This window comes from Onychostoma macrolepis, chromosome 11 (assembly GCF_012432095.1).
Source record: "Onychostoma macrolepis isolate SWU-2019 chromosome 11, ASM1243209v1, whole genome shotgun sequence".
Lineage (NCBI taxonomy): Eukaryota > Metazoa > Chordata > Actinopteri > Cypriniformes > Cyprinidae > Onychostoma > Onychostoma macrolepis.
In genome coordinates this window covers 20,903,966-20,931,319 of record NC_081165.1, presented here as the reverse complement: position 1 = coordinate 20,931,319, position 27,354 = coordinate 20,903,966, and the positions used below count along the sequence as shown (strand labels likewise).

Below are 27,354 nucleotides of genomic sequence, written 5' to 3'. Positions count from 1 at the left end.
TTTTTAAATATCTACTTAAATTTACCTTTATGTTTTTGCATATTCCATATCCATTACATATATAATTTTACTTAAAAAAAAACAAAAAAAACAAGAACTGATATAATATTTAACTCTACCTTAAGAACTCACAAAATGAATTGTTGTAATTAAAAGGACAGTTCACCCAAAAATGAAAATTCTGTCATTAATTACTCACCCTCATGTTGTCCTAAACCTGTAAGACCTTCGTTCATCTTCGGAACACGAATTAAGATATTTTTGATGAAATCTGAGAGCTCTCTGACCCTCCATAGACAGCAGCACAACTGAAATGTTCCCAGACCCAGAAACGTAGTAAGGACATCGATAAAACAGTCCATGTGACATCAGTGGTTCAACGTAAATTTTGCAAAGCTACACTGTTAAAAATAACCTTGATTTTAACGGTAAAAAATTGTGAAAAAGCTACGGTAAAAACCTGTTAAATGGTTAACGGTAAGTTCCCCTAATATATACGGTGAAAAACTGTAATAGACATTTCAGACATTTTTACGGTGAAATACCGCTTTTGGAAGTGAAAAAGAATGTAAACCGTAAATTGACGTTTCCAGAATTCCCTGCGTTGCATTTCAATTTTTTTTTGAATTTGATGTTTTTTTCTTTGAAATAACTAAGTTTGTTCTTAGTTTTTTCTTATCAGTTATGTTTATTAGGGTTGTATGTTACATCTAATGTTGTTAAATTAATGTTTATTGCATATTTCAGTTTAATGAGTATCACCATGATGGTGTTTAGTGTTTGTGTGAATGACACTGTGCACCTTCTATATATGTTATTATTTAAAAGCTGCTTGTAATGGGCTTTGGTTCATCATGTGACTTTCTCATCACCATCTGCATTTGGTGGTTATCAGTGTATTTCAAAGGTACAAAACAGATTTCAGTATTTCAATAGGTTGTTATATTAACATTATATTAGTTTACGGTATTTAACTAAAATTACGGTATTTAACTGTAAATTTAAGGTAAAACTGTAAAACCTAAAACGTTGCTACCATATATTTTACGGTATAATTCTGGCAACCACAGCTGCCGGTTTTTTACCGTATATTTTACAGCATTTTTTTTACAGTGTACGAGAATACTTTTTGTGTGCAAAGAAAACAAAAATAACAGTTTATTCAAGAATTCTTGTCCCCGAGTTAACGGCTTCTGCCATTTTGGAGAGTACCACGACTCATGCGTGCGCATTCTCCTGAACGTAAACAACGCTGAATTTTCATTTTTTTAATTTCCCTATATCGTTACCCCCAGTTTCTGCTAATAATATATTACACTGTATTTCTGCTAACATTATATTATACAGGGGCCTTCAAATATTGTGTTAGACTGGTGGGGAGTCTTTGAGTCAAAAAGGTTGAGAACCACTGGTCTGCAGAAAAACTTTCAGACAACAAAAACTGTTCCATAAGACTCGAATCTGGGTCATCTAGCAGCATGAAATCACAGCACTTAAAAGAAGTGTAATTAGTTGAGTGCACTGCTCTAGAGAACACCTCCACTTCTCCCCCTCCACAGCAGACACAGACAGCTGGAGCCTATTAGACTAGCTCACTTTGCCTGTCGGATGCTTGAGGGGCCAAGTTGCCTCGCACAAAGCTTGGTGCTGCTCACTGTCAACACTTTACAGCGTTTGATAGAATTCCCAGAATCAGGTACCTTTCTTCCCACTTCTTTTACTTTCTCTACATTGCAGTTAACCCCATAATAAAGATTACAGTCCAGGTTAGCATTCATCATACATTATACTAATAGCTAAAACGGAACTTTACTTTTAAGCCCACCAAAATCTCAAATTATTCTTTAAACAGAAAACTACACACGTACAAGTCAAGATTGTGATGTAATTTCCTCTCACTCCTTATCTTGGCTGACCAAATTAGTACCAGTATTATCCTGCTTGCTGGAATTTGACGATCACTTTTCTGGATATCCCTTCCTTCAGTGCAGCAGAACATGTGGTTCTGGGTACAAGGTTCGAGCAGTGGTGTGTTTGGATAAGGATGAAGATGAGGTGCATGATGCGTACTGCATGAACCAAAGAAAACCAGCTGACAAGGAACCTTGTAACTTACAACACTGTGAGTTCATCTGGATTACAGGAGAATGGTCTGAGGTGAGAGACAGGAAATAATAGTTATTTTGAAAATTATATTTGGAAATAATTTGACAGTTTAAGTTCTGTGCCAATAGATGTTTTGAATCCTGAATAACTACTTATATTGAATAAATAAAGGGATGTAATTTATAAAGTGCATATTTATAATTCACCAGTGGACAATTTAGAGTAAAGTTTTAGACACTGTAGATTGGGTTTCATTTCCATCAAGGCTGTTTTCCATTTTAGTGCTCAGTCACGTGTGGTCTGGGGTATCAGAGGAGGCTGGTGTCCTGCAGTGAGGTTCATGCTGGGATTGATAATTATGAGTATAGTCTTAACTCTTCATTAGACTGCCCCAGCACCCCTCCTGAGGACATCTTGCCCTGCTTTCGGCTGTCTTGTCCTGCCCCACACACTTGGAGAGTGGGTGTATGGGGACCTGTGAGTTTATTAAAGTAATTATTCATGATTTGAATTTGTCTAATAAAACCTGACATTTTTAAGGAATGACATTCAGTCGAAAAATGCCATTTTGTACAAGAAAAATAAAAACCTTAAAATTGATAATGTAGTTTTGCTGAATTTAAGACAGATCTGGACTGATAATAATATATACCTAATTGAATGATTATACAAGATATAAAATTATACTAAATTACTAAATGTCATTACTAAACCCATAATGTCTGTTTAAAAAATCTATCTTTTTTTTTTTTTTGTATTTTAGTGTTCTGCAACCTGTGGAAGTGGTTGGACAGAGAGACAAGTCCAGTGTATATCAGCAGAGGGTGAGGTTTCTGAAAAATGTCCCTCCTCCTCCAAACCTGAGAAACGGAAATCCTGCATTAGTCCTTCTTGTGAGTAACAATGAATTAGTAGTAGTAGCAGGACAGTGAATTACAATGAATGTCCTTATAGTTTATTTATGCCCATATAGTGGTAGAAATGAAAGATTTGCCACCAAGTGGCAAAAAAATCTCAGGTTGCTGTAAAGTTATATTATGGACAATATAGTTCTACTGAATTCACCAGTGTTACTATTACTATTATTATATGTTACTATTGTTACTGTTATTATTAAACTCTGTTCTGTTTTTTTTTTTTTTTTTATTACCAGTACTAAACTTTATTTAAATTAAATAACAACAGAGAGTTTAAGAGTAACAGTTATTTTAATTTTATTTTTAAATATTAAAATGTTTTACAAGTCTGAGCAAGATAAAATATAAATAGCCAAAATAGTTTTTAAAGAAACCTACAACAGGGAAAGTGTCCATAAACAATTCTAAAAAGTAGAAAAATGTAGCTGCTCCAGGTATTTTAATTCTCAGTGCTGAGAATACATCTCTGGCAAGTATAGCTACTTAAATGAAAAAAGCATGAAATAAATAAGTATTAAATGTTTAACATTATGCATCTTCATTTACATATAACCTTGTGTTAGAAATGTCTGTGGCAATCTGATACAGACCTCAAATGCTGTGCATGCTTCATAGTGAATCACTGACAGATGTTTGTGTGCTACTTAAATACCCTGCCATGGAAAGGATGAAACAGCGCCATGAAATCTATGTGTGGCCAAACATATTGCATATGTATTGTTAAGCACTAATGAATGGGAGAAGTTAGAAGTTAGGCTTAATCATTTTCAGCCACAGCATGTGAGGTGAACGTGATAACCACTACACTGTGGAAACCTTTTTCAGAAAAACTTCTAATGTGATTAACAAGCACTCTTCACCAATTTTATAAATTTGGCAGATGCCTACAATTCAGAAACAAGTTCTACTAGACATTTCAAGAAAGATGTAGCCACGAGAAGTTTTGACCCAAAACTCATTTGACCTAAAATATTTACTTAATTTACCCTCTGAGATTTTATAATAATGTAGTAAATTTACTTGAAATAAATTTTTTTAAGTCAAACGAGTTTGTGGTCAAAACTTCTTATGAAAACTGCTTTCTTTAAACTTCTAGAACTTTATGTATCCTTAAGTATCCTCATTTTCTGAAAAGGACAAGTTTCTGTCAAGGTTTCTGTAGTGTAGTGATTATCACGTTACGCCTCACACGCGCGAAAGGTACCCAGGCCGGAAACATCCTATAAATATTTTAGAAATAAGCACCATACTGAAAATACTTCTTCAAATGATGTTTTATTAACAAGGTTCGGGAGGAGCACGATCCGATAATCAACTAATTTGGCGCAGGTGCAACTCGTTTAGCTAACTATCCTAATGAGCACATATATATGCACCCTGCCTACTTCTGTCCAATGACAGTTTTCCGGCATCCCTCCTCCACCCCAACTCCTCACCCCTAATCTATTTTTATCCCATATTCGGGATAGGGGGAGTTCTTTGGGTTCGGGCCATATTTCGGGCTCGGAGCCCTCCCCCAGGACAGCACGTCAAAATATGCTTACTATTTGCTGCCAGATTAGATGTAAGGGTGAACTCGTGAAGCAGTATTAGGAGTGCTCAGCTGTCACATTGAAAGATTTCCTTAAAAAGGGCAAAAATAAATTAATTATTTAAGCATCAATTGACAGGGTTTTGGGGTTCAAACTGATGACCAACACCCAATTTTCTTCCAAGCACACGTGTTTGTATTGAAAATGTAAATTGTCTGTGACTGAGTGGTTTTTGCTTATTTTTGAAGGGATTTCAAAAATTGTAATCTAAATTGACACTGTTTACTTTGCTAGCACACATTGCCATGTGGTAAACAATTATTCGTGCAACATGATCAACTGAAAAAATTCAAAATCTTAAAATTTGCTTCCACTCTGGAATGGCGTTCCTTCTCTGATGATGTCAGTTTGACGGCTTGACCAGAATATCTTTAATCACTCCCCTCCAATTGACCTATCGGTAAGCCCCTCCCCTAGAACGTCGATGAGCCAATAGCAGTCGAGTATCAGTTGCACGGGGACCGGAACTCGGACATCTTTCGGTTTCAGCGCCATAGAAAAGCATTGGAAGATCGCGAGTTCTCGTCGGTTTTGTGGTGATTGTGCCGCAAAAATGGTAAAACGATGTGCCTGGGGCACTTGTAATACTGATTCGAGATTTCCGGAGAGGATGGGCAATGGAATTTATTTTATTATATTTCCTGAATCCAAACAAAACAGCAAAATGTACCCAAGTATTCACCCCAATACAAATGAAGACAAAAACGTTCGTTTTCTGGTGTCATACACTCATTAAGTTACAGTTTTCATCTGCTCAAGCAGAACGTTAATGTTATCTTGTGCTTTAGCAAGGTATGTCTGGCTAAAACTAGCTAACGGTAAAGTTAGTGATGCTAACGTACAAACCTAAATAGCGGACTGTTCTCGCGTCTTGTACAGTGTAGGTCAAAAACACACAAACGTAGGTCTACATTTTAGTGCCTCTCCATATTAAACTGGTTAAATGTACATTAATTTAATCGTAGCCTGCGATACATGAACAGTGCTGATCCTGCATGTTGTCATCCGCGATCGTGATGACCGACCGTAATATGAGACTTCTCCCGCTTGCATTGTGATCTGTAAAACCCTCGCTTCGAGTTACCCACCGTATTTATTTTTAAATATTTTATAAATCCCTCCATGGAATATTTAATTCCCATTTGGTGGCCTTCTGTGTCCAAAATTGTGATTGTGATTGATTGAAAATTGTGTGAAAGTAGATACCAACGGCCGGTTCACATGGACATTAACAGAGAGACTATTTTTTCTTGGTGGGAGAAAAATATTAATATAAAAAAATATTGATATTGACATTCTGGATTTTGACAGCAATAAAATCACAGACTAGGCCCTGCATGTTGAAAATTACCTTAACAACCCCATGAACTAGCAATACAGGTGCTGGTCATATAATTCGAATATCATCAAAAAGTTGATTTATTTCACTAATTCCATTCAAAAAGTGAAACTTGTATATTATATTCATTCATTACACACGGACTGATATATTTCAAATGTTTATTTCTTTTAATTTTGATGATTAGAGCTTACAGCTCATGAAAGTCAAAAATCAGTATCTCAAAATATTAGAATATTACTTAAGACCAATGCAAAGAAAGGATTTTTAGAAATCTTGGCCAACTGAAAAGTATGAAAATGAAAAGTATGAGCATGTACAGCACTCAATACTTAGTTGGGGCTCCTTTTGCCTGAATTACTGCAGCAATGCGGCGTGGCATGGAGTCGATCAGTCTGTGGCACTGCTGAGGTGGTATGGAAGCCCAGGTTGCTCTGAAAGTGGCCTTCAGCTCTTCTGCATTGTTGGGTCTGGTGTCTCTCATCTTCCTCTTGACAATACCCCATAGATTCTCTATGGGGTTCAGGTCAGGCGAGTTTGCTGGCCAATCAAGCACAGTAACACTATGGTCAATGAACCAGCTTTTGGTACCTTTGGCAGTGTGGGCAGGTGCCAAGTCCTGCTGGAAAATGAAATCAGCATCTCCATAAAGCTTGTCAGCAGAAGGAAAAAAGTGCCTCTAAAATTTCCTGATAGATGGCTGCGTTGACTGTGGACATCAGAAAACACAGTGGAAAATTTACTTTCATCTGAAAAGAGGACTTTGGACCACTGAGCAACAGTCCAGTTCTTTTTCTCCACAGCCCAGGTAAGATGCTTCTGACGTTGTCTCTGGTTCAGAAGTGGCTTGGTAGCCCTTTTCCTGAAGACGTCTGAGCGTGGTGACTCTTGATGCACTGACTCCAGCTTCAGTTCTCTCCTTGTGAAGCTCTCACAAGTGTTTGAATCGGCTTTGCTTGACTGTATTCTCAAGCTTGCGGTCATCCCTGTTGCTTGTGCACCTTTTCCTACCCAAATGCTTCCTTCCAGTCAACTTTGCATTTAATATGCTTTGATACAGCACTCTGTAAACAGCCACACCTTTCAGTAATGACCTTCTGTGACTTACCCTCTTTGTGGAGGATGTCAATTTTCATCTTCTGGATCATTGCCAAGTCAGCAGTCTTACCCATTATTGTGGTTTCAAAGAACAAGAGATACCCAGAATTTATACTGTAGGGATGGTCATTTATTCAAACTCAAATGTAAATATTCTAATATTTTGAGATACTGATTTCTGACTTTCATGAGCTGTAAGCTCTAATCATCAAAATTAAAAGAAATAAACATTTGAAATATATCAGTCTGTGTGTAATGAATGAATATAATATACAAGTTTCACTTTTTGAATGGAATTAGTGAAATAAATCAACTTTTTGATGATATTCTAATTATATGACCAGCACCTGTATATCCAAACTAATTTAGCAATAAGAGACACACGTTGTGTCCACACCTTTGTAGCACTTGTTCTGTAGACTTTTGCCCCAAAGAACCAAATCTAAAAGCCTTGTTTCCACCCGGTTTCGAACCAGGGACCTTTCGCGTGTACACTACGGAAACGCCTGCTACTGTCACTATCACTGCCATGGGGGTTTGTTGGGGAAACTAAACTAAATCAAAGTAAAACACTTACATGAGTATGTGAAATCCACATGTTGTTAAATTATTGAAATATTACCTTAAATTTTTAGAGGGTACTTAAAGTAAATCTGTTAGGTCAGAGGTGTTCAAACTCGGTCCTGGAGGACTTCCCAAAATGTCCTGCAGAGTTTAGCTCCAACTTGCCTCAACACACCTGCCTGGTATTTTTCACTATGCCTAGTAAGAGCTTGATTAGCTGCTCGTGGCCTGTCTCCTTAGCCAGGATTCAAAGTCTAAACCGCGAGGGAAATCTGCGCTGAAACTGTGTTGCTCGTCAGTTGCTCAGTGACACTTTTATGAATTTTTACAAGGCATGTGACAATGTGATACGTGCATCTTCCCAAATTAGTAATGAGAATAATTATAAATCTGCTGCTGTCAACAAAAAGAAGCACTAAGGACTTCCTGTGGGTTTCCGTCCAAATAAAAGCTCCATCAACATTCATAAATGTTAGTATTGTAATATTACTGTTCTGCTAAATAAAATTAAAAAGTAAGACAATAATAATGATAATAATTACAATGGCTCTATTAATAAATTTATAACAACGTTCACACATAGTGTTCAAATTGGGATTTGTAATATTTTCTAATGTTTTAAAAGAATTCCCTTCTGCTCAGCAAGGCTGCATTTATTTGCAAGCCTGATTCAAGAAGGGGTCTCAAAAATGGCCACAAAATATTAATTTACTAACTTATTAATTTTAAGTTAAATTGTTCTTTTTTTGGTATACTGTCTGCTAGAATGTTAAAAAATATTCAGTGTTAAATACGTATTTTTAAATTGTTGTTTTGTATTTGTGTACAATGTTTAAAAATAATAATTTATTCCATGTAGTGTCTATTTCATTCATTTAACATGTAATATTGGAGGAATCCAAGTTATTTGACATACTGGAACATTCATTTCTTAAAAAAAGGAATTCAATAGTTACTTTCCCTGGTAATTGGTTAGGCTACTTTTATAATGATGTAACTCAGTTACTAACTCAGTTACTCTTTGTGAGAACAAGTAACTGTAACTAATTACCTTTTTAAAGTAACTTGACCAACACTGGTCACTACAATTGCACTATAATGCTGCTTCTGCCACCTTATGACAATAGATTTACACTTCGAATTAGTTAGTCTGTTCTATCTAGTAGAACTTTAGTGTAAGTATTTGCCAAAAGTGTAAAATTGGTGAGGAGCACTCATCTGTAATGTGTTATTTTGCCGAAATGACAAGTAGAACTTAATATCCCAGTTTCCGTAGTGTAGTGGTTATCACGTTCGCCTCACACGCGAAAGGTCCCCGGTTCGAAACCGGGCGGAAACAATGTGTGGCTTTTGATTTGAGCACCTCACTGAAAATAGTTGATTTGACAGGGTACAAAATTATAAATAGCACACTATATAGATTATTGACATTATAAAATCAAAGGCTGTCTTTTAATTAAATAATATAATTTTTGATTTTGTACATGACTATCATAATATACAGTAACATTTGTATGTGCCTGTCTTAATATACATTCTCCTGTTGGTTGTGCTTGATACTAAAAAAGAAGAGTTAAAAGCACATTGAACTGCAAAAGAGATTCTGTTCCCCAGGCAGCTTTCTGAGCGTGAAATTTAATATAATTTCTTAATTCAGTTTCTATGTGGTAGGTTTTTGTACGTAAAAGTTTCATCTCACTGTTTTGTTCAGACTTCTCTGAAAGAACAGATTAAGTGGGTAATTTTGGGGTTTTAAGAACACATCGACAGGGCCCCCAAACACAGTTTTGCATAGGGCCCCTAGAAGTGTAGGATGCACTGGTCATCTCATTATTAAACTCTTCATATATGACAATATAATTGTAATGTATTTTTGCCTAGGAAGAGGACTATCCAGGAAACATTTAGCAAAAACACATTTTCTCCACATATTTATATTGCAGATCTTTTACCCATAGAAACCTTTTTTTAAAAGATTTGTTTCCGCCCGGTCTCGAACCGGGGACCTTTCGCGTGTTAGGCGAACGTGATAACCACTACACTACGGAAACACCTGCTAACCACCATGCTCTTCCCCTGGGGGTTTGTCAATGAACTGCAGGGGGTTAATGAGCTCACGAAAGCTGAAAGTTCATTTGGGTGTCACACTTATGTTGTACATGGTCAAAAGTGACCAAACACTAGATTCCTATTTAGCTCTATATAAAAGGCTTATATTTCTCTAGTTGTTTTAGACATAAATACTTATTTTTATAAAGTTGTGGATCTAGATATTTAACAAAAACAGATTTTCTCCACATATTTATATTGCAGATGTTTTAACCAAAGAAACCTTTTTTAAAAGCCTTGTTTCCGCCCGGTCTCGAACCGGGGACCTTTCGCGTGTTAGGCGAACGTGATAACCACTACACTACGGAAACACCTGCTAATTGCCATGCTCTTCCCCTGGGGGTTTGTCAATGAACTGCAGGGGGTTAATGAGCTCATGAAAGCTGAAAGTTCATTTGGGTGTCACACTTATGTTGTACATGATCAAAAGTGACCAAACACCTGAAATGTAACTTTTTTTTAAATTTCAGTAAAATCTATGTAATTTATTTTTATTCAATCATATTTTTCTTTTGTATTTGGAGAGAATTTCATTGTACTAATTAATATTTGTGCAGTAAATATGATAAAAAATGTTCACATTAAAAGTAATTTTCCCCCCTAATATTTTATATTGCTTTTAAATTAAAGGTACACTAAGCGATTTTTGCCAAACAATGTTGATATTTGAAAGCACCAAAACAAACACGCCCATACTCCAACAGGACCTCGCCCCTCCTCCGCCCCACACATACGTACACAACCCCTGGTATAACGACGATTGGGGAAACAAGCGAAGATGACACACTAACATATTCAAACAAAAGCCAACACAGATAAGTTGTGTGAAACGATGCAAAATCAAACTTGCTCACCTGGCTATCAAAAAGAAAACGCAACCTCAGCGTCCGATTCCAGGCCTTCCCGCTTCTTGAGTTCTCTCCAACGCTGGAAAGCTGCTTCGATATTTACGCAGGTCCTACCTCTTCCCTGATCATAACCCTTCTTTTTAATATTTTTTACTCCTATATTTTCGTCTTTTTATCTTCCATTTCTCCATATAACTAATATCTAACTAACTAATATCTATAGTCGATCTGCTAATATCCGTCCTGTGCACTCAAATGGAGGCTCTCTTCTCTCAATCATGACTAATCACGCCCCTTACTGCTGATTGGCTACAAGTGTGTTTTGGGCACACGGTCCTGACACTATGGTCAAAAGCGTTTACTCCAATTTTTGAAGGCAGATTAGTGCCATCTAGTGGGAGCAAAAAAACAAAACAAATCTGCAATTCCATGATTTGGCCACTAGATTCCTATATAGCTCTATATAAAAGGCTTATATTTCTCTAGTTGTTTTAGACATAAATACTTATTTTTATAAAGTTGTGGATTTAGATATTTAGACATTTAGCAAAAACACATTTTCCCCGCATATCTATAGTGCAGACCTTTTAACCAACGAAACCTTTAAAAAAAAGCCTTGTTTCCGCCCGGTCTCGGACCGGGGACCTTCTTTAGCTAAACGGCCCTAAACCGTTTCCCATTCATTCTCAATGGTAGTGCTAAACCACTACGGATGCAATATACTGTCGGCCGCTAGCGCTCTCGTGGCACTCTTCCGCGTTTCGGCACCGCGGGAAGTTTGAATTCGCAGAAGAAAACAGCGGCGGTCTGCCTCGGTTGTTTAATTCAACGCATTCTCAAGCATCTGTCAAAGGTAAGATACTTTATGTGACATCAGTTTACGTTTGGTTACCGTTAATGCTGAAATCACATTAGTAAACTATGTTCGTTTCCAAACTTTACCCTGTTGGGTTTTATTTACTATAGTTCATCGTAGGTTGATTGTTTGCACGCCAAATTATGAATGAACATGGCTGTAATTATTTCTGTGTATTGTTTGTCATCATTAACACGTCATCTGTTGATTACAAGCTAAATTATGAATAGGCGTAACCATTATTCTCATTTTTGTAATGATATTACATGTATTCCACAGTTCAAAAATGTTTTCTGACCATGGTTTTACTATAGTAACCATAATTTAGCCATGGTATTTTAGCAGTAGAGTCACAAAAATAAATTTACCATTGTTGTTACTGTATTGGCCGTTATATTTACAGTACAGCCATGAAATTGTAAATGAATATCAGTCTGAGAAGAACAGCAGGAGTACTACAGTATTATACTGTGTGTGTGAGTGTACCTGTTTTTCTATTCACGTGGGGACTTAAACCTGAATACACACAGACTCATGGGGACTCGTGTCACGGTGGGGACCTAAATTGAGGTCTCCACGGGTAAACTGCCTGTAGTTTCCTGTAAGGGGTAGGGTTGGTGTAGGGCAATAGAATATACGGTCTGTACAGTAGAAAAGCCTTACGCCTATGGAGAGTCCCCACAAGGATAGCAAACCAGACGTGTGTGTGTCTGTAATAGAATTATTGCTTTTTGAAGTGAATGAATCTTCTTTCTCTGTATTTTGTCGTGTTTTCCAATACAAATATCAAACATCTTTCAATCAAGATATGTTTATTTCAGATGCAAATATTAATGAAGTCTTGAAAAATGTAATGAAATTAAATGAGTTTATTCTTAAAACAATAACAAATATCAGGCTATGAGCTATCAAAACTTCCCTTTAAATTAAGGTTACTTTTTTGCCAAATGGCAGATATTAGTTCTTGTTTTAATCACAAAATCACTTCAAAAAAGACTTTGTATTTTATGTTATTTTGTATCTCCAGTAAATGTATCTTTATTTAAGAATCTTTAGGCATTTGCACTGGAAAACAAGACAAAAATACTGAGGAAGAACATCACTTTTTTGCAGCATGATCTGAAGCTGCAGTAAAAGATATTTCCATATTCTAGTGTCTGGAGCAGAGTGTTTTAGTGTGTTTTTGTAAAAATGAATTAAAAAAATTATGAATATCTGTTGGAAATTGTATTTTCAAACTCTGAAGTTAATACAACTCATTATGTTTCTCTCCAGACATTTACATTCTACAAAACATATTTTTGTTTTTTCTCATTTGTTCCTCAAATTCGCTTTACTTGGTCTTAAAAATGTCTTAACCTTCATAAAACCTGCAGAAACTCTGTTTTCGTACACATTAAACTAAATATTCAACTTGTTGCAGACACAACTGGTACACTGCCTATGCCCTCGCTGTTTTCATATCATGGTTCTCATGTGGAGCCTCTATCAGAATTTTCAGAATGCAGAAATTAATTCATTTCTTCCCCCTCTGTGTAGGAAGTACATATATGCCACCTCTGCCTGTGCTGGCCTCACATGCGACCCGTACTGGACCTGTGAAGACTGGTGGCAGGGTGTTTGTACTGGAGCACAAACGCAGAGCCCATTGACAACTTGCTTAATAAACACTGTGGGAAGAAGGACATCCTCAGGAGCATGCAGCAATGGTCCACAATTCCTCTACTGATCCAAACAGCATGCTCCATTCGACCACAAACCTGCACGTTTCACAGTATTTCAAGCACCTGGCCAAACTACTGAACACCAGTTCTTCAATAAACAACTCCAGAGAAACGTCTTGAAAGCGGGTAGTAAAACAACCAGAATGCCAGCGGTAACAATGAAGCCTGCAGATGTAAACCCACCAGCACCTGCTCTGACCACACTCCTAACTCATGAGACCATTGAGACAATTGTGTTATGGAGCGGCAGCAGCAACCTGAGCAGGAGAAGAAGAAACAAACAAAGACTTGTCTTGCTTGTGGACAGCCAAAGATGGTTCCTCTATCCACTGTTTTCTTAATCAGCAGAGCCCTGTCAGGTACTTCTACTGTTCCACAAAGGTTTTTAATGCTTACAGTGATTAAGGACTAACAAACCCCAGTGTTATTTAAGAGAGAACTTGAGGACACAAAGAAATGGGTTGAGGAGAAAGGACAGCAAAAACGCAAAAGGCCTGAAACTGAACACGTTAGTCGCTTGTGCAGATTTTGTAAAATGGAACTGAAGCAGGGTCCAAACAAGTCCTCACATACACACAGGCTTTCCTGGCATAGCAGGGAAATATGTTCATTGCCCTGCTAAAGTCTTTTCCATTTACCAACCTCAGGACATGCAGAATGATGACCTGGAAAGAGTTTAATGAGTCTGCATTTTACTAGATGGAAAGACGGAGATGAGTGGCAGAAAAAAAGAAATAAATGACATTTCTTGATCTTTTGCCCCTTAGTAATATTTAACTCATGTATATACTGTATATTTTGATTTGTTTATTGTTCAGTGTGAGACTGTAATATGTATATTTTGTCAGAATTCTATTTTTCTTTATACTTTATTATTTTGGATCAGTATTTACTAATCTTAAAAAGTGCTTAAAGCATTTAATAAAAACTGAAAATTACAAATTGCTTCACGAGTGCTGTGTTCTTTTTCATAGGACGAATATTTTACAGTTTCTATGGTTTTGGAAACACTTAACTGATTATTTAACTTAAGTGTGACTTAAATTATTCCATCACTTTTCATTCAGTACTTGAACATTACTTAGTTTGAGTTAAATTTAAATGCCTCTTATTTTCATTTCAAAAGCCATTTAATAGAGACCATTCATGTTTAATATAACCATTATTATATAATTCATGTTTTCATATAACCATGTAATGTATACTATTATTTTTTCTGTATTTCTTTTAATACTAATCTATTCATAATACACAAATTTGAAATACTTTGCAGCTGTAATGTATTGTTAAATTTTAAAATTTTGTTTTATAAAAAGCACAAAGCTGTGTGAAATAATGGTTTTAGACTTGCGTGAGTGGGATTCGAACCCCTGTCCAAATAAATGCATGAAAAAAATCTGATTGGCTGTGACATCATTTCCACTCTTTGGCCAGCTGTTGAAATGCTTCAATTTCATTGGCTGTCACTGTGTTACAACTATCCGCGGCTGGCCTCAGCTGGCCGGACGCAATTTTTAGGTCCAAAAAGAGTACATGTCCAGGGAAAAAAAGGACGTATGGTCACCCTAAATTAGGGGTTGAAGTTAAACTTTGTAGGACACTGGCCCTCCAGGACCGAGTTTGTGATGAGTTTTACTTCAAAACAATTTCTTAAATATCTAGTAGAACTTTATTGTAAGTATTTGCCAAAAGTATAAAATGGTGAGGAGCACTCATCTGTAATGTGTTATTTTGCCGAAAGGACAAGTAGACCTTAATATCCCAGTTTCCGTAGTGTAGTGGTTATCACGTTCGCCTCACACGCGAAAGGTCCCCGGTTCGAAACCGGGCGGAAACAATGTGTGGCTTTTGATTGAGCACCTCACTGAAAATAGTTGATTTGACAGGGTACAAAATTATAAATAGCACACAATATAGATTATTGACATTATAAAATCAAAGGCTGTCTTTTAATTAAATAATATAATTTTTGATTTTGTACATGACTATCATAATATACAGTAACATTTGTATGTGCCTGTCTTAATATACATTCTCCTGTTGGTTGTGCTTGATACTAAAAAAGAAGAGTTAAAAGCACATTGAACTGCAAAAGAGATTCTGTTCCCCAGGCAGCCTTCTGAGCGTGAAATTTAATATAAGTTCTTAATTCAGTTTCTATGTGGTAGGTTTTTGTACTTAAAAGTTTCATCTCACTGTTTTGTTCAGACTTCTCTGAAAGAACAGATTAAGTGGGTAATTTTGGGGTTTTAAGAACACATCGACAGGGCCCCCAAACACAGTTTTGCGTAGGGCCCCTTGAAGTGTAGGATGCACTGGTCATCTCATTATTAAACTCTTCATATATGACAATATAATTGTAATGTATTTTTGCCTAAGAAAAGGACTATCCAGGAAACATATAGCAAAAAAACAGATTTTCTCCACATATCTATAGTGCAGACCTTTTAACCAAAAAAACCTTCTGAAAAAGCCTTGTTTCCGCCCGGTCTCGAACCGGGGACCTTTCGCGTGTTAGGCGAACGTGATAACCACTACACTACGGAAACACCTACTAACCATCATGCTCTTCCCCTGGGGATTTGTCAATGAACTGCAAGGGGTTAAATGAGCTCACAAAAGCTGATAATTAACCCTCTGGTATTGTTCATTTGGGTGTCACACTTATGTTGTACATGGTCAAAAGTGACCAAACACTAGATTCCTATATAGCTCTATATAAAAGGCTTATATTTCTCTAGTTGTTTTAGACATAAGTACTTACCATATTGTCCCGAATATAAGACGACCCTGATTATAAGACGACCCCCCTTTTTCCAGATGTACTTTTTGGAAAAAGGCTTTTTGAAAATCAAATCTTGTTTTTTTTCTCTCTCTCTCTGTAAAACATTTTTTTCTTAAATTATTTTCAAATTGCATATTTTTCCTATTTTAATTTTTGTTTTGAAAGTATGGTAAATATTGGTCAAATGTACCAACAATGACATTGAAAAATATACACTTTTTGATATACCATTGAAATAACAGGTAGCCCATCTGAATTAGGCTATATAACATTTAGGCTATCCATCTCATTGGTAGTAGCCTACCAAAATTTTTATTAACAGTAGAAGTGAAATCTTATTGTAGTCTTCAAATCTGGGTACTGTCTTATGTTTTAAAATCACTTACAGAGGAAGTTTGTTCCCATCAGGCTAACATGACAGTCAGGACTCGTGCCGCTGTAAGCTTTTCTTTTTCTTTTGTTTTCATTTGCGATCTTTACAACACACATACATTACATATTTCATGGCACACTCCTTTTATGCGTTTTTGGCGCCACCTATTGTTGTGGGTGTATTACTGACATGTCAAAGTCTAGACCCCGAATATAAGACGACCGCGTTTTTTCATATGTATTTCCAAGAAAAAAACATTGTCTTATATTCGGGTCAATACGGTATTTTTATAAAGTTGTGGATTTAGATATTTAGACATTTAGCAAAAACACATTTTCTCCACATATCTATAGTGCAGGCCTTTTAACCAAAGAAACCATTTTAAAAAGCCTTGTTTCCGCCCGGTCTTGAACCGGGGACCTTTCGCGGGCCAACCGCAAATAGGTGTAGAGCGCTGACTAGCCAATAGGAATGAACCTGCTTGTGTGCTGCTTTGTGGTTGAGTGCAGAAGGCTGTTGGGGTCAGTGCAGGCACTCTGTACCATAGCAGCATATTCAGCATCCACCTTTGTAAGGAGGTCCTTGCTCCCAAGGTTCTTGGCCAGCAAACCATCAATGGCATTTCTCATTGGATCTGTCCATCTGTTATGGTCCAACACAAAGACTCAGCCACCTGTCTTAATGGGTCCAGTGCAAGCAGCACAGGGAGAAGCAGCTACAGGCAGTGGTGATGTACTTGGGAGTTCTAAAAGAGATTCACAAAATTGCTAAATTAAGTATTTGTGTTTTGCGTGCAAAGATGAGACAGACAGATTACACACATTGACGTCTATATGCATAATATAATTACCTGCATCTAAAAGACACTCCTCAGATGTTTGTTCCTTCACTGTCACAGCACTTGGAGTGGAAAACTGGTGAAAAATGACAGTCTGTTGGGTGGCCTCTGGTTCTGCAGCAAGAGGGGTCTCAGCAGAAGAGGAATCCTCTAAGTATTCCTGGAATTGAGCAAAATGAGTGTAATATGCGAGTGAGAATTATAAAGTATTTTTTTATCAAAAGTCTGTTATCAAAAAAGTTTAAAGGCTTACCTGAGATGGAAATGAGAACGGAACGCCAGATGAAGACTCTTCTTGCATCTCCACATCTCCTAGGTCTGTCTTCCTGCTTTTGTGTTTGTCAAAGTCAAGAGGCACAGGTCGACAGCCTGGCTCCAAATATTGCAGGCCAAACCTCTCTCCTGTGTCCCTGCTGGAGATGTGCAAGGCTGGATATTTGGGATGCCCTGTCACTCTTATAGATTATTTAACTCCATCATCAAAACAGGGTCAAACACTCCAGGTAAGACAACCCCAGGCTGCTTCAGGTCCACCAGCCACTGATAATTCCAGCGTGCCACACCAGTCATACCCTGCGCCTGGAACAACTCAGGAGAGACGCGATTGCCCGTTACCCACTGAGCCTGGTGGAAATGAAACCCCTCCTGCTGTGAAGTGCCTCTGACAGGGATCCAAACGGGAACAGCAGCTCCATCACATGATTCAGCTGTAGGGTTCCACCATGTCTGTAAAGGATTCCTTCCTCCGCCTCAGGGTCACTCAGGCAGCCTCTAAGGATGTGGATACGCTGAATCCACCACATTTTTAACATCGAAGGTTTAAAAAGGAAGATGTTGTTGGGATCCTTTGTCAGATAGAAATGGTGAAGCACTTCTTCCACTCTTTGGACCAGCTCTCTGGGATGTGGCACTTTTGTCCTGCAGTGCTCTCTGATGTGCTGCTTGGTGGGATTAGCAGGATCGATACCACAGAAACTGTATGCATTCTTCAGTCTCTCCAGGTCACTCTGATCAACTACAGAGAAGGCAGAAGAGAGGAACTGGCAAAAGGAGCTACAGGTGCATCTCAATAAATTAGAATGTCGTGGAAAAGTTCATTTATTTCAGTAATTCAACAAATTAGTAATTCATCTAATCTCAACAAATTACAATACTTCATAAGACCAATAAAAAAAAAAAAACATTTTAGTGAATTGTTGGCCTTCTGGAAAGTATGTTCATTTACTGTATATGTACTCAATACTTGGTAGGAGCTCCTTTTGCTTTAATTACTGCCTCAATTCGGCGTGGCATGGAGGTGATCAGTTTGTAGCACTGCTGAGGTGGTATGGAAGCCCAGGTTTCTTTGGCAGTGGCCTTCAGCTCATCTGCATTTTTTGGTCTCTTGTTTCTCATTTTCCTCTTGACAATACCCCATAGATTCTCTATGGGGTTCAGGTCCGGTGAGTTTGCTGGCCCTGTCAAGCACACTAACACCATGGTCATTTAACCAACTTTTGGTGCTTTTGACAGTGTGGGCAGGTGCCAAATCCTGCTGGAAAATTAAATCAGCATCTTCAAAAAGCTGGTCAGCAGAAGGAAGCATGAAGTGCTCCAAAATTTCTTGGCAAACGGGTGCAGTGACTTTGGTTTTCAAAAAATACAATGAACCAACACCAGCAGATGACATTGCACCCCAAATCATCACAGACTGTGGAAACTTAACACTGGACTTCAAGCAACTTGGGCTATGAGCTTCTCCACCCTTCCTCCAGACTCTAGGACCTTGGTTTCCAAATGAAATATAAAACTTGCTCTCATCTGAAAAGAGGACTTTGGACCACTGGGCAACAGTCCAGTTCATCTTCTCCTTAGCCCAGGTAAGACGCCTCTGACATTGTCTGTGGTTCAGGAGTGGCTTAACAAGAGGAATACGACAACTGTAGCCAAATTCCTTGACACGTCTGTGTGTGGTGGCTCTTGATGCCTTGACTCCAGCCTCAGTGCATTCCTTGTGAAGTTCACCCAAATTCTTGAATCGATTTTGCTTGACAATCCTCATAAGGCTGCGGTTCTCTCGGTTGGTTGTGCATCTTTTTCTTCCACGCTTTTTCCTTCCACTCAACTTTCTGTTAACATGCTTGGATACAGCACTCTGTGAACAGCCAGCTTCTTTGGCAATGAATGTTTGTGGCTTACCCTCCTTGTGAAGGGTGTCAATGATTGTCTTCTGGACAACTGTCAGATCAGCAGTCTTCCCCATGATTATGTAGCCTAGTGATCCAAACTGAGAGACCATTTTGAAGGCTCAGGAAACCTTTTCAGGTGTTTTGAGTTGATTAGCTGATTGGCATGTCACCATATTCTAATTTGTTGAGATAGTGAATTGGTGGGTTTTTGTTAAATGTGAGCCAAAATCAAAACAATTAAAAGAACCAAAGACATTTTAATGTATTCATAACATTTGCTTACACCACTTGATGTAATGTGCGATTAGATGTGATGATTCATACCTGTCCACCCACTGGTACTTGGCCTTGGGAATACCAGCAGCACTGTAGCAATTGGCCAGACCACAGTACAATGACTCCAGGGACTGCTCACTTTCACTCTGCAGCATCACCCAGGACAGAATCATCCAGTTCTCGTTCATCACAGCATAGGATGACATTGTGCCAGATGAGAGGGTCACTTTTCTAGCAACTTTGCGTGTGTGATCTGACCTGTACACCTGTCCAAAAGTGCCTTGTAGGAGCTGAGTGAGAGCTGCTTCCTGCCGCTGATATTCATGAAGAAGGCACTCTACTAAATAGTGTGCAGAGACAGACACCCCATGCCACCCATCAGTGTCTTCGTAACCCCCAAACGGTGCAGGTGTGTCATCGTTCCTCAGTGCCGCAGTGATGGTTTTCTGACCATACAGCCCTGCTTCAGCATCCCTGACGTTCTGCACACTGAGAAGGTAGGCCAGATGGGCCCTTTCATATTTAAAGTGAAGCACCTCAGACAGCTGGTTGGCCATATCATTAGGGGATTTTCCAGAGCGCCTCAGTTCATCCATCACCGTTTTACAGATTGCCTTCTTATGGGTGAGGAAGGCTGGCAAGATGTTTCTGAATCGTTGTGATAGCATGTCCAGCCACTGAGGCTTATCAGCAAACCAGTATTTTTTGCATGCCTTACAACACAGACGTGAAGCAAGGATGTAATATTGACCGGTAGTACCAAGGATCACTCGGGGTCTTCCCACACCAGAGGACACAACATTAGTATTTTGACAGCCGTAGAGACAAGGCAGGATGTAATTGTTCCTAAGCCTTTCCATTATACTGTGCTCAGGTTTCCAAATGAAAAAGGGATGGAGCTGGAAGTATTTGGGTGACGGAAGGCCCGTGTTTGTCTCTATAAGCTCAGGCTGAGGTGGATAGCGCCACAAGGAGACCATATTCATGAGGTGTCTTAATGGGTGTGATCCTGGCCATCTCTGTCTTCATCATTGGTCAAGTAGCTGGGAACAGGGGTTTTAGTCAGTGCAGACGGCATTGGTGCAGGTGTTGATTGTGCTGCTGGAGGTGGTACAGAGCCTTCACCCTGTGAAGAAGGCCTACACACAGGAACTGATGTTGATGGAGGCTGCGGCAGACCTACATGGAACAGCACAGGGAGGAAATTAAAAACATATTAAAACACTGAATGTACATGATGTGTATTTAATTGTCTTGACTACATTAAATGACTAGAATCATTGTTATTCTATCATTCTATTTATTCTAGTAATGCAACTTCTAATAATGTTCAAAAGTCTGTAAGTAAACATTCCACTTTTAACAACAAATAAAACCAGTTTAAATACCACGCATACAATTCATGAAGTGCACTCACCCTCACCACTGGTATGTTCAACCCTTAACAGTAGTTAGAACAAAAGAACGTGTTTTTTAGAACAGGCAAGAACACTGCCAAAACAACACATAAGATAATTAAATTCATAAATGGAGGATAAGTCTGTATGTAACAGAATAAGCCTCTGATGTGGAAAGTAACCTGTTGTAGATAAGACTGTGGATCCTGTGACTGCAGATTATCCTGAAAATTAAATGTTATAATTTGAATAGTTTTGCTCCAGTATGTGCAATTTTATGCGTCATAAACATGCTTAACTTCACATGGCTCTGTATAACACACAACATGATTCTTGATTCACTTACTCAGCTGTGTGGGATATTTTTCATCCTCCTCCATCACTATAAAACAATATCAATGCATCAGTAGGCTTTAAGAATCAATATAAGCAAATTTGCATGCATTTTATTAACTTACCAGGCTGATCAGAGGCAGTACTGGAAGGAACAGGTGGTCTTGCAGTAGAAGCTGATGGTGAGGACAACAGAGGAGTGTTTTTCGTCAGCTGTTTTTGCTGCTGTTTTAAAAGATACTGCTGCAAGTTGTACATTTTGCTGCCTGGAACACACTTCTGCTTTTTTATATCCGTCTGCCCTGGTATCCCAAAGTGTCTTGTGCTCTTGTTCCAAATCCAACAGTATTGTCATCCTCTATAAAAACTGGCAATGGATCTGGCCTTTGAGACAGATACCGTCTAAGATCCTCAATTTCCTTAAAGCTTCTTGAGTATTCAAGAAAGGAAATGAAGCTGCCCTTGCAAGGACCCTCTGGGTTGAACTGCCCAGCCTGTTCTTCTTCCTCAACCTTATCGGACAGGTACAAAGCATAGCCAACATCATTCTCTAATAACCACCTGAAAGACTTGCCCTTGTACTTGCCGAACTAAAGAATGCATTCTCCCAACACCTCTTGCTTGTCAGAGACATCCCCTCCTCTCTGAAAGACAACAGAACGGGCATTCATCCTGACCAGATCTTTTCTTTGAGGTGTTGACTTGTCCTGCAGTGAAGGGTTGTCTTTAATTACTTTTGCCTCTTCTGATGGGTCCCGGCGTAAATGGCCTGATGGGTCTTTCCTGAAAGACACCTTGACTCTCCCGGGGAAAAAAACTGTTTTCTTCATGATGCCGTTCTGAAATCATGGCCACATGAAAATACTTAATATAAAGAAATAAGACAGTTATCAGCAGTACTTATACACGTGCTGGTCATATAATTAGAATATCATCAAAAAGTTGATTTATTTCACTAATTCCATTCAAAAAGTGAAACTTGTATATTATATTCATTCATTACACACAGACTGATATATTTCAAATGTTTATTTCTTTTAATTTTAATGATTAGAGCTTACAGCTCATGAAGGTCAGAAATCAGTATCTCAAAATATTAGAATATTTACATTTGAGTTTGAATAAATGACCATCCCTACAGTATAAATTCTGGGTATCTCTTGTTCTTTGAAACCACAATAATGGGGAAGACTGCTGACTTGGCAATGATCCAGAAGACGAACATTTGACACCCTCCACAGAGAGGGTAAGTCACAGAAGGTCATTACTGAAAGGTGTGGCTGTTTACAGAGTGCTGTATCAAAGCATATTAAATGCAAAGTTGACTGGAAGGAAGAATTTGGGTAGGAAAAGGTGCACAAGCAACAGGGATGACCGCAAGCTTGAGAATACAGTCAAGCAAAGCCGATTCAAACACTTGGGAGAGCTTCACAAGGAGAGAACTGAAGCTGGAGTCAGTGCATCAAGAGTCACCACGCTCAGACGTCTTCAGGAAAAGGGCTACCAAGCCACTTCTGAACCAGAGACAACGTCAGAAGCGTCTTACCTGGGCTGTGGAGAAAAATAACTGGACTGTTGCTCAGTGGTCCAAAGTCCTCTTTTCAGATCAAAGTAAATTTTACATTTCATTTGGAAATCAAGGTCCCAGAGTCTGAAGGAAGAGTGGAGAGGAACAGAATCCATGTTGCTTGAAGTCCAGTGTGAAGTTTCCACAGTCAGTGATGATTTGGGCTGCCATGTCATCTGCTGGTGTTGGTCCACTGTGTTTTCTGAAGTCCACAGTCAACGCAGCCATCTACCAGGAAATTTTAGAGCACTTCATGCTTCCTTCTGTTGACAAGCTTTATGGAGATGCTGATTTCATTTTCCAGCAGGACTTGGCACCTGCCCACACTGCCAAAGGTACCAAAAGCTGGTTCAATGACCATAGTGTTACTGTGCTTGATTGGCCAGCAAACTCGCTTGACCTGAACCCCATAGAGAATCTATGGGGTATTGTCAAGAGGAAGATGAGAGACACCAGACCCAACAATGCAGAAGAGCTGAAGGCCACTTTCAGAGCAACCTGGGCTTCCATACCACCTCAGCAGTGCCACAGACTGATCGACTCCATGCCACGCCGCATTGCTGCAGTAATTCAGGCAAAAGGAGCCCCAACTAAGTATTGAGTGCTGTACATGCTCATACTTTTCATTTTCATACTTTTCAGTTGGCCAAGATTTCTAAAAATCCTTTCTTTGCATTGGTCTTAAGTAATATTCTAATATTTTGAGATACTGATTTTTGACTTTCATGAGCTGTAAGCTCTAATCATCAAAATTAAAAGAAATAAACATTTGAAATATATCAGTCTGTGTGTAATGAATGAATATAATATACAAGTTTCACTTTTTGAATGGAATTAGTGAAATAAATCAACTTTTTGATGATAGTCTAATTATATGACCATCACCTGTATATATAAGAGTTATTTTAAATTGCCATATTATTTCATAACATTACTGGTTTTTATCTGAATAAATGCAGCCTTAGAGCATAAGAGACTTTAAATTTAAAGTAGTGTTTAATAAATGTGTGTTATTTCATATTTATTATTTACTTCACTTAATATATGTGTGAGTACGTATATAAAAAGATTTCATATGAAAATGTATGTACATATAAAAACAAGTTTAATTAAAATTTTTGTTTTATACACACACGCATTTTAAATTGTAACATTAAATTGCACACGCATTTTTTTGTAATTTATATGTGTGTAATACATATTAATTACATTATGCATATCATATTGCAATGTTAACATTTTCTAAACATTTTAAGTACATAGTAAGAGATCAATGATGAAACATTCACTCTTACAAAGAAAGTGAAGCTATAAAATTATATAAAATGTTTCCTAAAATCAAAAAAATCAAAAATAATAATTAAACACAATTAACAATACCATTACATGAGAATATACATGCAATTTATACGATAATGTATATACAACACAGTAAGTTAACATTGCTAAAGTAAGCTAAAGTAAAGTAAGTAAATATTGCTTTCAACTTAACGTACCTTCTCGGTCTGAGAGCTTACTTGGGTTGATCTTGAACTATGACGTAAAAACAGCGGTCACCTGAGGTTAAAATCTGAGGTAAAACTTGTGCGAAGGTAGTTGAGACCGTACGTTACATACTTGTCAGCAAACTTGTTTTGTTTTGTACAACAATTCGGTAAACGGCTATGTCTCCGATCGTGAAACTGGTCTCCCCTCCTCCACTCACTGCGAATGATTGACAGATGACACTAGGCTTCTTAAATTCTCCGCCACGGAAAAGGCGAAACAGCGCCATTAAATCTACGCGTGGCCAAAGATATATTGCATCCGTAGTGTTAAGCACTACCATAGAGAATGAATGGGAAAAGTTAAGGGAAGTTAAACTCAACTATCGCGCCCAAAAGGGCCCGGTTCGAAACCGGGCGGAAACAATGTGTGGCTTTTGAATTGAGCACCTCACTGAAAATAGTTGATTTGACAGGGTACAAAATAATGAGTAGCACACAATATAGATGATTGACATTATAAAATCAAAGGCTGTCTTTTAATTAAATTAGTCTGTTGCACTGCACATTTCATAATTAAGATTGCCACTGATTAAGATTGGTACATGAATGCAGCTTTGATGCAGTGTTTCAGCACGTCAAAGGAGCTCGATTCACAGTAACAGTAACGTTATTTAATTAAATTATTTTATAATATATTTAATAATATTACTTAATAATAATAATGATAGTAATAATAATGCAGATTCTTTCTATAAGCAAAGTATGCAAGTTGCATAGGGTCCCTGAACCACCAGGGGTCCCCCTTGCTCTCAAAGATGATTTAATGACTAGGGCTCTGAAAATAATAGAATTTTAGTTTCATTTTTGATTTTGTACATGACTATCATAATATACAGTAACATTTGTATGTGCCTGTCTTAATATACATTCTCCTGTTGGTTGTGCTTGATACTAAAAAAGAAGAGTTAAACGCACATTGAACTGCAAAAGAGATTCTGTTCCCCAGGCAGCCTTCTGAGCGTGAAATTTAATATAATTTCTTAATTCAGTTTCTATGTGATAGGTTTTTGTACGTAAAAGTTTCATCTCACCGTTTTGTTCAGACTTCTCTGAAAGAACAGATTAAGTGGGTAATTTTGGGGTTTTAAGAACACATCGACAGGGCCCCCAAACACAGTTTTGCATAGGGCCCCTTGAAGTGTAGGATGCACTGGTCATCTCATTATTAAACTCTTCATATATGACAATATAATTGTAATGTATTTTTGCCTAGGAAGAGGACTATCCAGGAAACATTTAGCAAAAACACATTTTCTCCACATATTTATATTGCAGATCTTTTAAACATAGAAACCTTTTTTAAAAGCTTTGTTTCCGCCCGGTCTCGAACCGGGGACCTTTCGCGTGTTAGGCGAACGTGATAACCACTACACTACGGAAACACCTGCTAATTGCCATGCTCTTCCCCTGGGGATTTGTCAATGAACTGCAGGGAGTTAATGAGCTCACGAAAGCTGAAAGTTCATTTGGGTGTCACACTTATGTTGTACATGATCAAAAGTGACCAAACACTAGATTCCTATATAGCTCTATATAAAAGGCTTATATTTCTCTAGTTGTTTTAGACATAAATACTAATTTTTATAAAGTTGTGGATCTAGATATTTAACAAAAACAGAAACCTTTTTTTAAAACCCTTGTTTCCGCCCGGTCTCGAACCGGGGACCTTTCGCGTGTTAGGCGAACGTGATAACCACTACACTACGGAAACACCTGCTAACCACCATGCTCTTCCCCTGGGGGTTTGTCAATGAACTGCAGGGGGTTAATGAGCTCATGAAAGCTGAAAGTTCATTTGGGTGTCACACTTATGTTGTACATGATCAAAAGTGACCAAACACCTGAAATGTAACTTTTTTTTAAATTTCAGTAAAATCTATGTAATTTATTTTTATTCAATCATATTTTTCTTTTGTATTTGGAGAGAATTTCATTGTACTAATTAATATTTGTGCAGTAAATATGATAAAAAATGTTCACATTAAAAGTAATTTTCCCCCCTAATATTTTATATTGCTTTTAAATTAAAGGTGCACTAAGCGATTTTTGCCAAACAATGTTGATATTTGAAAGCACCAAAACAAACACGCCCATACTCCAACAGGACCTCGCCCCTCCTCCGCCCCACACATACGTACACAACCCCTGGTATAACGACGATTGGGGAAACAAGCGAAGATGACACACTAACATATTCAAACAAAAGTCAACACAGATAAGTTGTGTGAAACGATGCAAAATCAAACTTGCTCACCTGGCTATCAAAAAGAAAACGCAACCTCAGCGTCCGATTCCAGGCCTTCCCGCTTCTTGAGTTCTCTCCAACGCTGGAAAGCTGCTTCGATATTTACGCAGGTCCTACCTCTTCCCTGATCATAACCCTTCTTTTTAATATTTTTTACTCCTATATTTTCGTCTTTTTATCTTCCATTTCTCCATATAACTAATATCTAACTAACTAATATCTATAGTCGATCTGCTAATATCCGTCCTGTGCACTCAAATGGAGGCTCTCTTCTCTCAATCATGACTAATCACGCCCCTTACTGCTGATTGGCTACAAGTGTGTTTTGGGCACACGGTCCTGACACTATGGTCAAAAGCGTTTACTCCAATTTTTGAAGGCAGATTAGTGCCATCTAGTGGGAGCAAAAAAACAAAACAAATCTGCAATTCCATGATTTGGCCACTAGATTCCTATATAGCTCTATATAAAAGGCTTATATTTCTCTAGTTGTTTTAGACAAATACTTATTTTTATTAAGTTGTGGATTTAGACATTCCCAAAATTCAACTTTGTGTAAAGGTTTAGATTTATTATTTGAAATGTCAGCTTTTGCATTAATTTTACTACAGTCAAACCTGAACACAGAGGAAAACATTTTGTTACACATAACATCAAAATTCAACAAAAATG

The 27,354-nt window shown here is 37.9% G+C and overlaps 2 protein-coding genes and 7 non-coding genes across 17 annotated transcripts in view; 3 read left to right on the top strand and 6 right to left on the bottom strand.

Moving 5' to 3' along the window:
- The window catches only part of adamts9 (ADAM metallopeptidase with thrombospondin type 1 motif, 9), a 70,242-nt gene that overhangs the window by 37,800 nt on the left and 5,088 nt on the right, over positions 1-27,354 (top strand). For all 3 annotated transcript variants that reach the window (XM_058791158.1, XM_058791156.1, XM_058791159.1), the window contains 3 exons: positions 1,987-2,157; positions 2,389-2,583; positions 2,870-2,999. In XM_058791158.1, the coding sequence (XP_058647141.1) occupies positions 1,987-2,157; positions 2,389-2,583; positions 2,870-2,999 (496 nt within the window). The remainder of the gene's footprint in view (positions 1-1,986; positions 2,158-2,388; positions 2,584-2,869; positions 3,000-27,354) is intronic.
- On the top strand, positions 8,883-8,955 carry trnav-cac (transfer RNA valine (anticodon CAC)). The gene has a single exon. It is a non-coding gene; the product is annotated as a tRNA-Val (tRNA).
- trnav-aac (transfer RNA valine (anticodon AAC)) lies at positions 9,595-9,667 on the bottom strand. Its single transcript has one exon. It is a non-coding gene; the product is annotated as a tRNA-Val (tRNA).
- On the bottom strand, positions 9,964-10,036 carry trnav-aac (transfer RNA valine (anticodon AAC)). The gene has a single exon. It is a non-coding gene; the product is annotated as a tRNA-Val (tRNA).
- Positions 14,377-27,063, bottom strand: LOC131549201 (uncharacterized). Of its 7 annotated transcripts, XM_058791164.1 has the most exons (9): positions 24,387-24,595; positions 21,449-22,162; positions 21,337-21,372; positions 21,173-21,214; positions 21,011-21,084; positions 19,642-20,772; positions 17,403-18,164; positions 17,162-17,309; positions 14,377-17,056 (listed from the first exon to the last, which is right to left on the bottom strand). In XM_058791164.1, exons 6-7 carry the CDS (start codon positions 20,577-20,579, stop codon positions 18,161-18,163), a joined length of 942 nt encoding a protein of 313 aa, XP_058647147.1. In that variant the 5' UTR covers positions 20,580-20,772; positions 21,011-21,084; positions 21,173-21,214; positions 21,337-21,372; positions 21,449-22,162; positions 24,387-24,595; the 3' UTR covers positions 14,377-17,056; positions 17,162-17,309; positions 17,403-18,160. The 7 variants fall into 7 exon arrangements, with proteins under 7 accessions (XP_058647147.1, XP_058647144.1, XP_058647148.1 ...); XM_058791161.1 differs by adding an exon at positions 26,692-27,063 and having other exon boundaries at positions 19,642-21,214; positions 24,387-24,447; XM_058791165.1 differs by lacking the exon at positions 24,387-24,595 and adding an exon at positions 26,692-27,063 and having other exon boundaries at positions 19,642-21,214; positions 21,449-21,967; positions 22,058-22,162.
- trnav-cac (transfer RNA valine (anticodon CAC)) lies at positions 14,918-14,990 on the top strand. The gene has a single exon. It is a non-coding gene; the product is annotated as a tRNA-Val (tRNA).
- Positions 15,630-15,702, bottom strand: trnav-aac (transfer RNA valine (anticodon AAC)). The gene has a single exon. It is a non-coding gene; the product is annotated as a tRNA-Val (tRNA).
- trnav-aac (transfer RNA valine (anticodon AAC)) lies at positions 25,747-25,819 on the bottom strand. The gene has a single exon. It is a non-coding gene; the product is annotated as a tRNA-Val (tRNA).
- trnav-aac (transfer RNA valine (anticodon AAC)) lies at positions 26,076-26,148 on the bottom strand. Its single transcript has one exon. It is a non-coding gene; the product is annotated as a tRNA-Val (tRNA).

Bases quoted from the DNA above. Each gene is read 5' to 3' on its own strand.
- LOC131549201 (XM_058791161.1), bottom strand. From the start codon at position 20,579: ATGAATATGGTCTCCTTGTGGCGCTATCCACCTCAGCCTGAGCTTATA.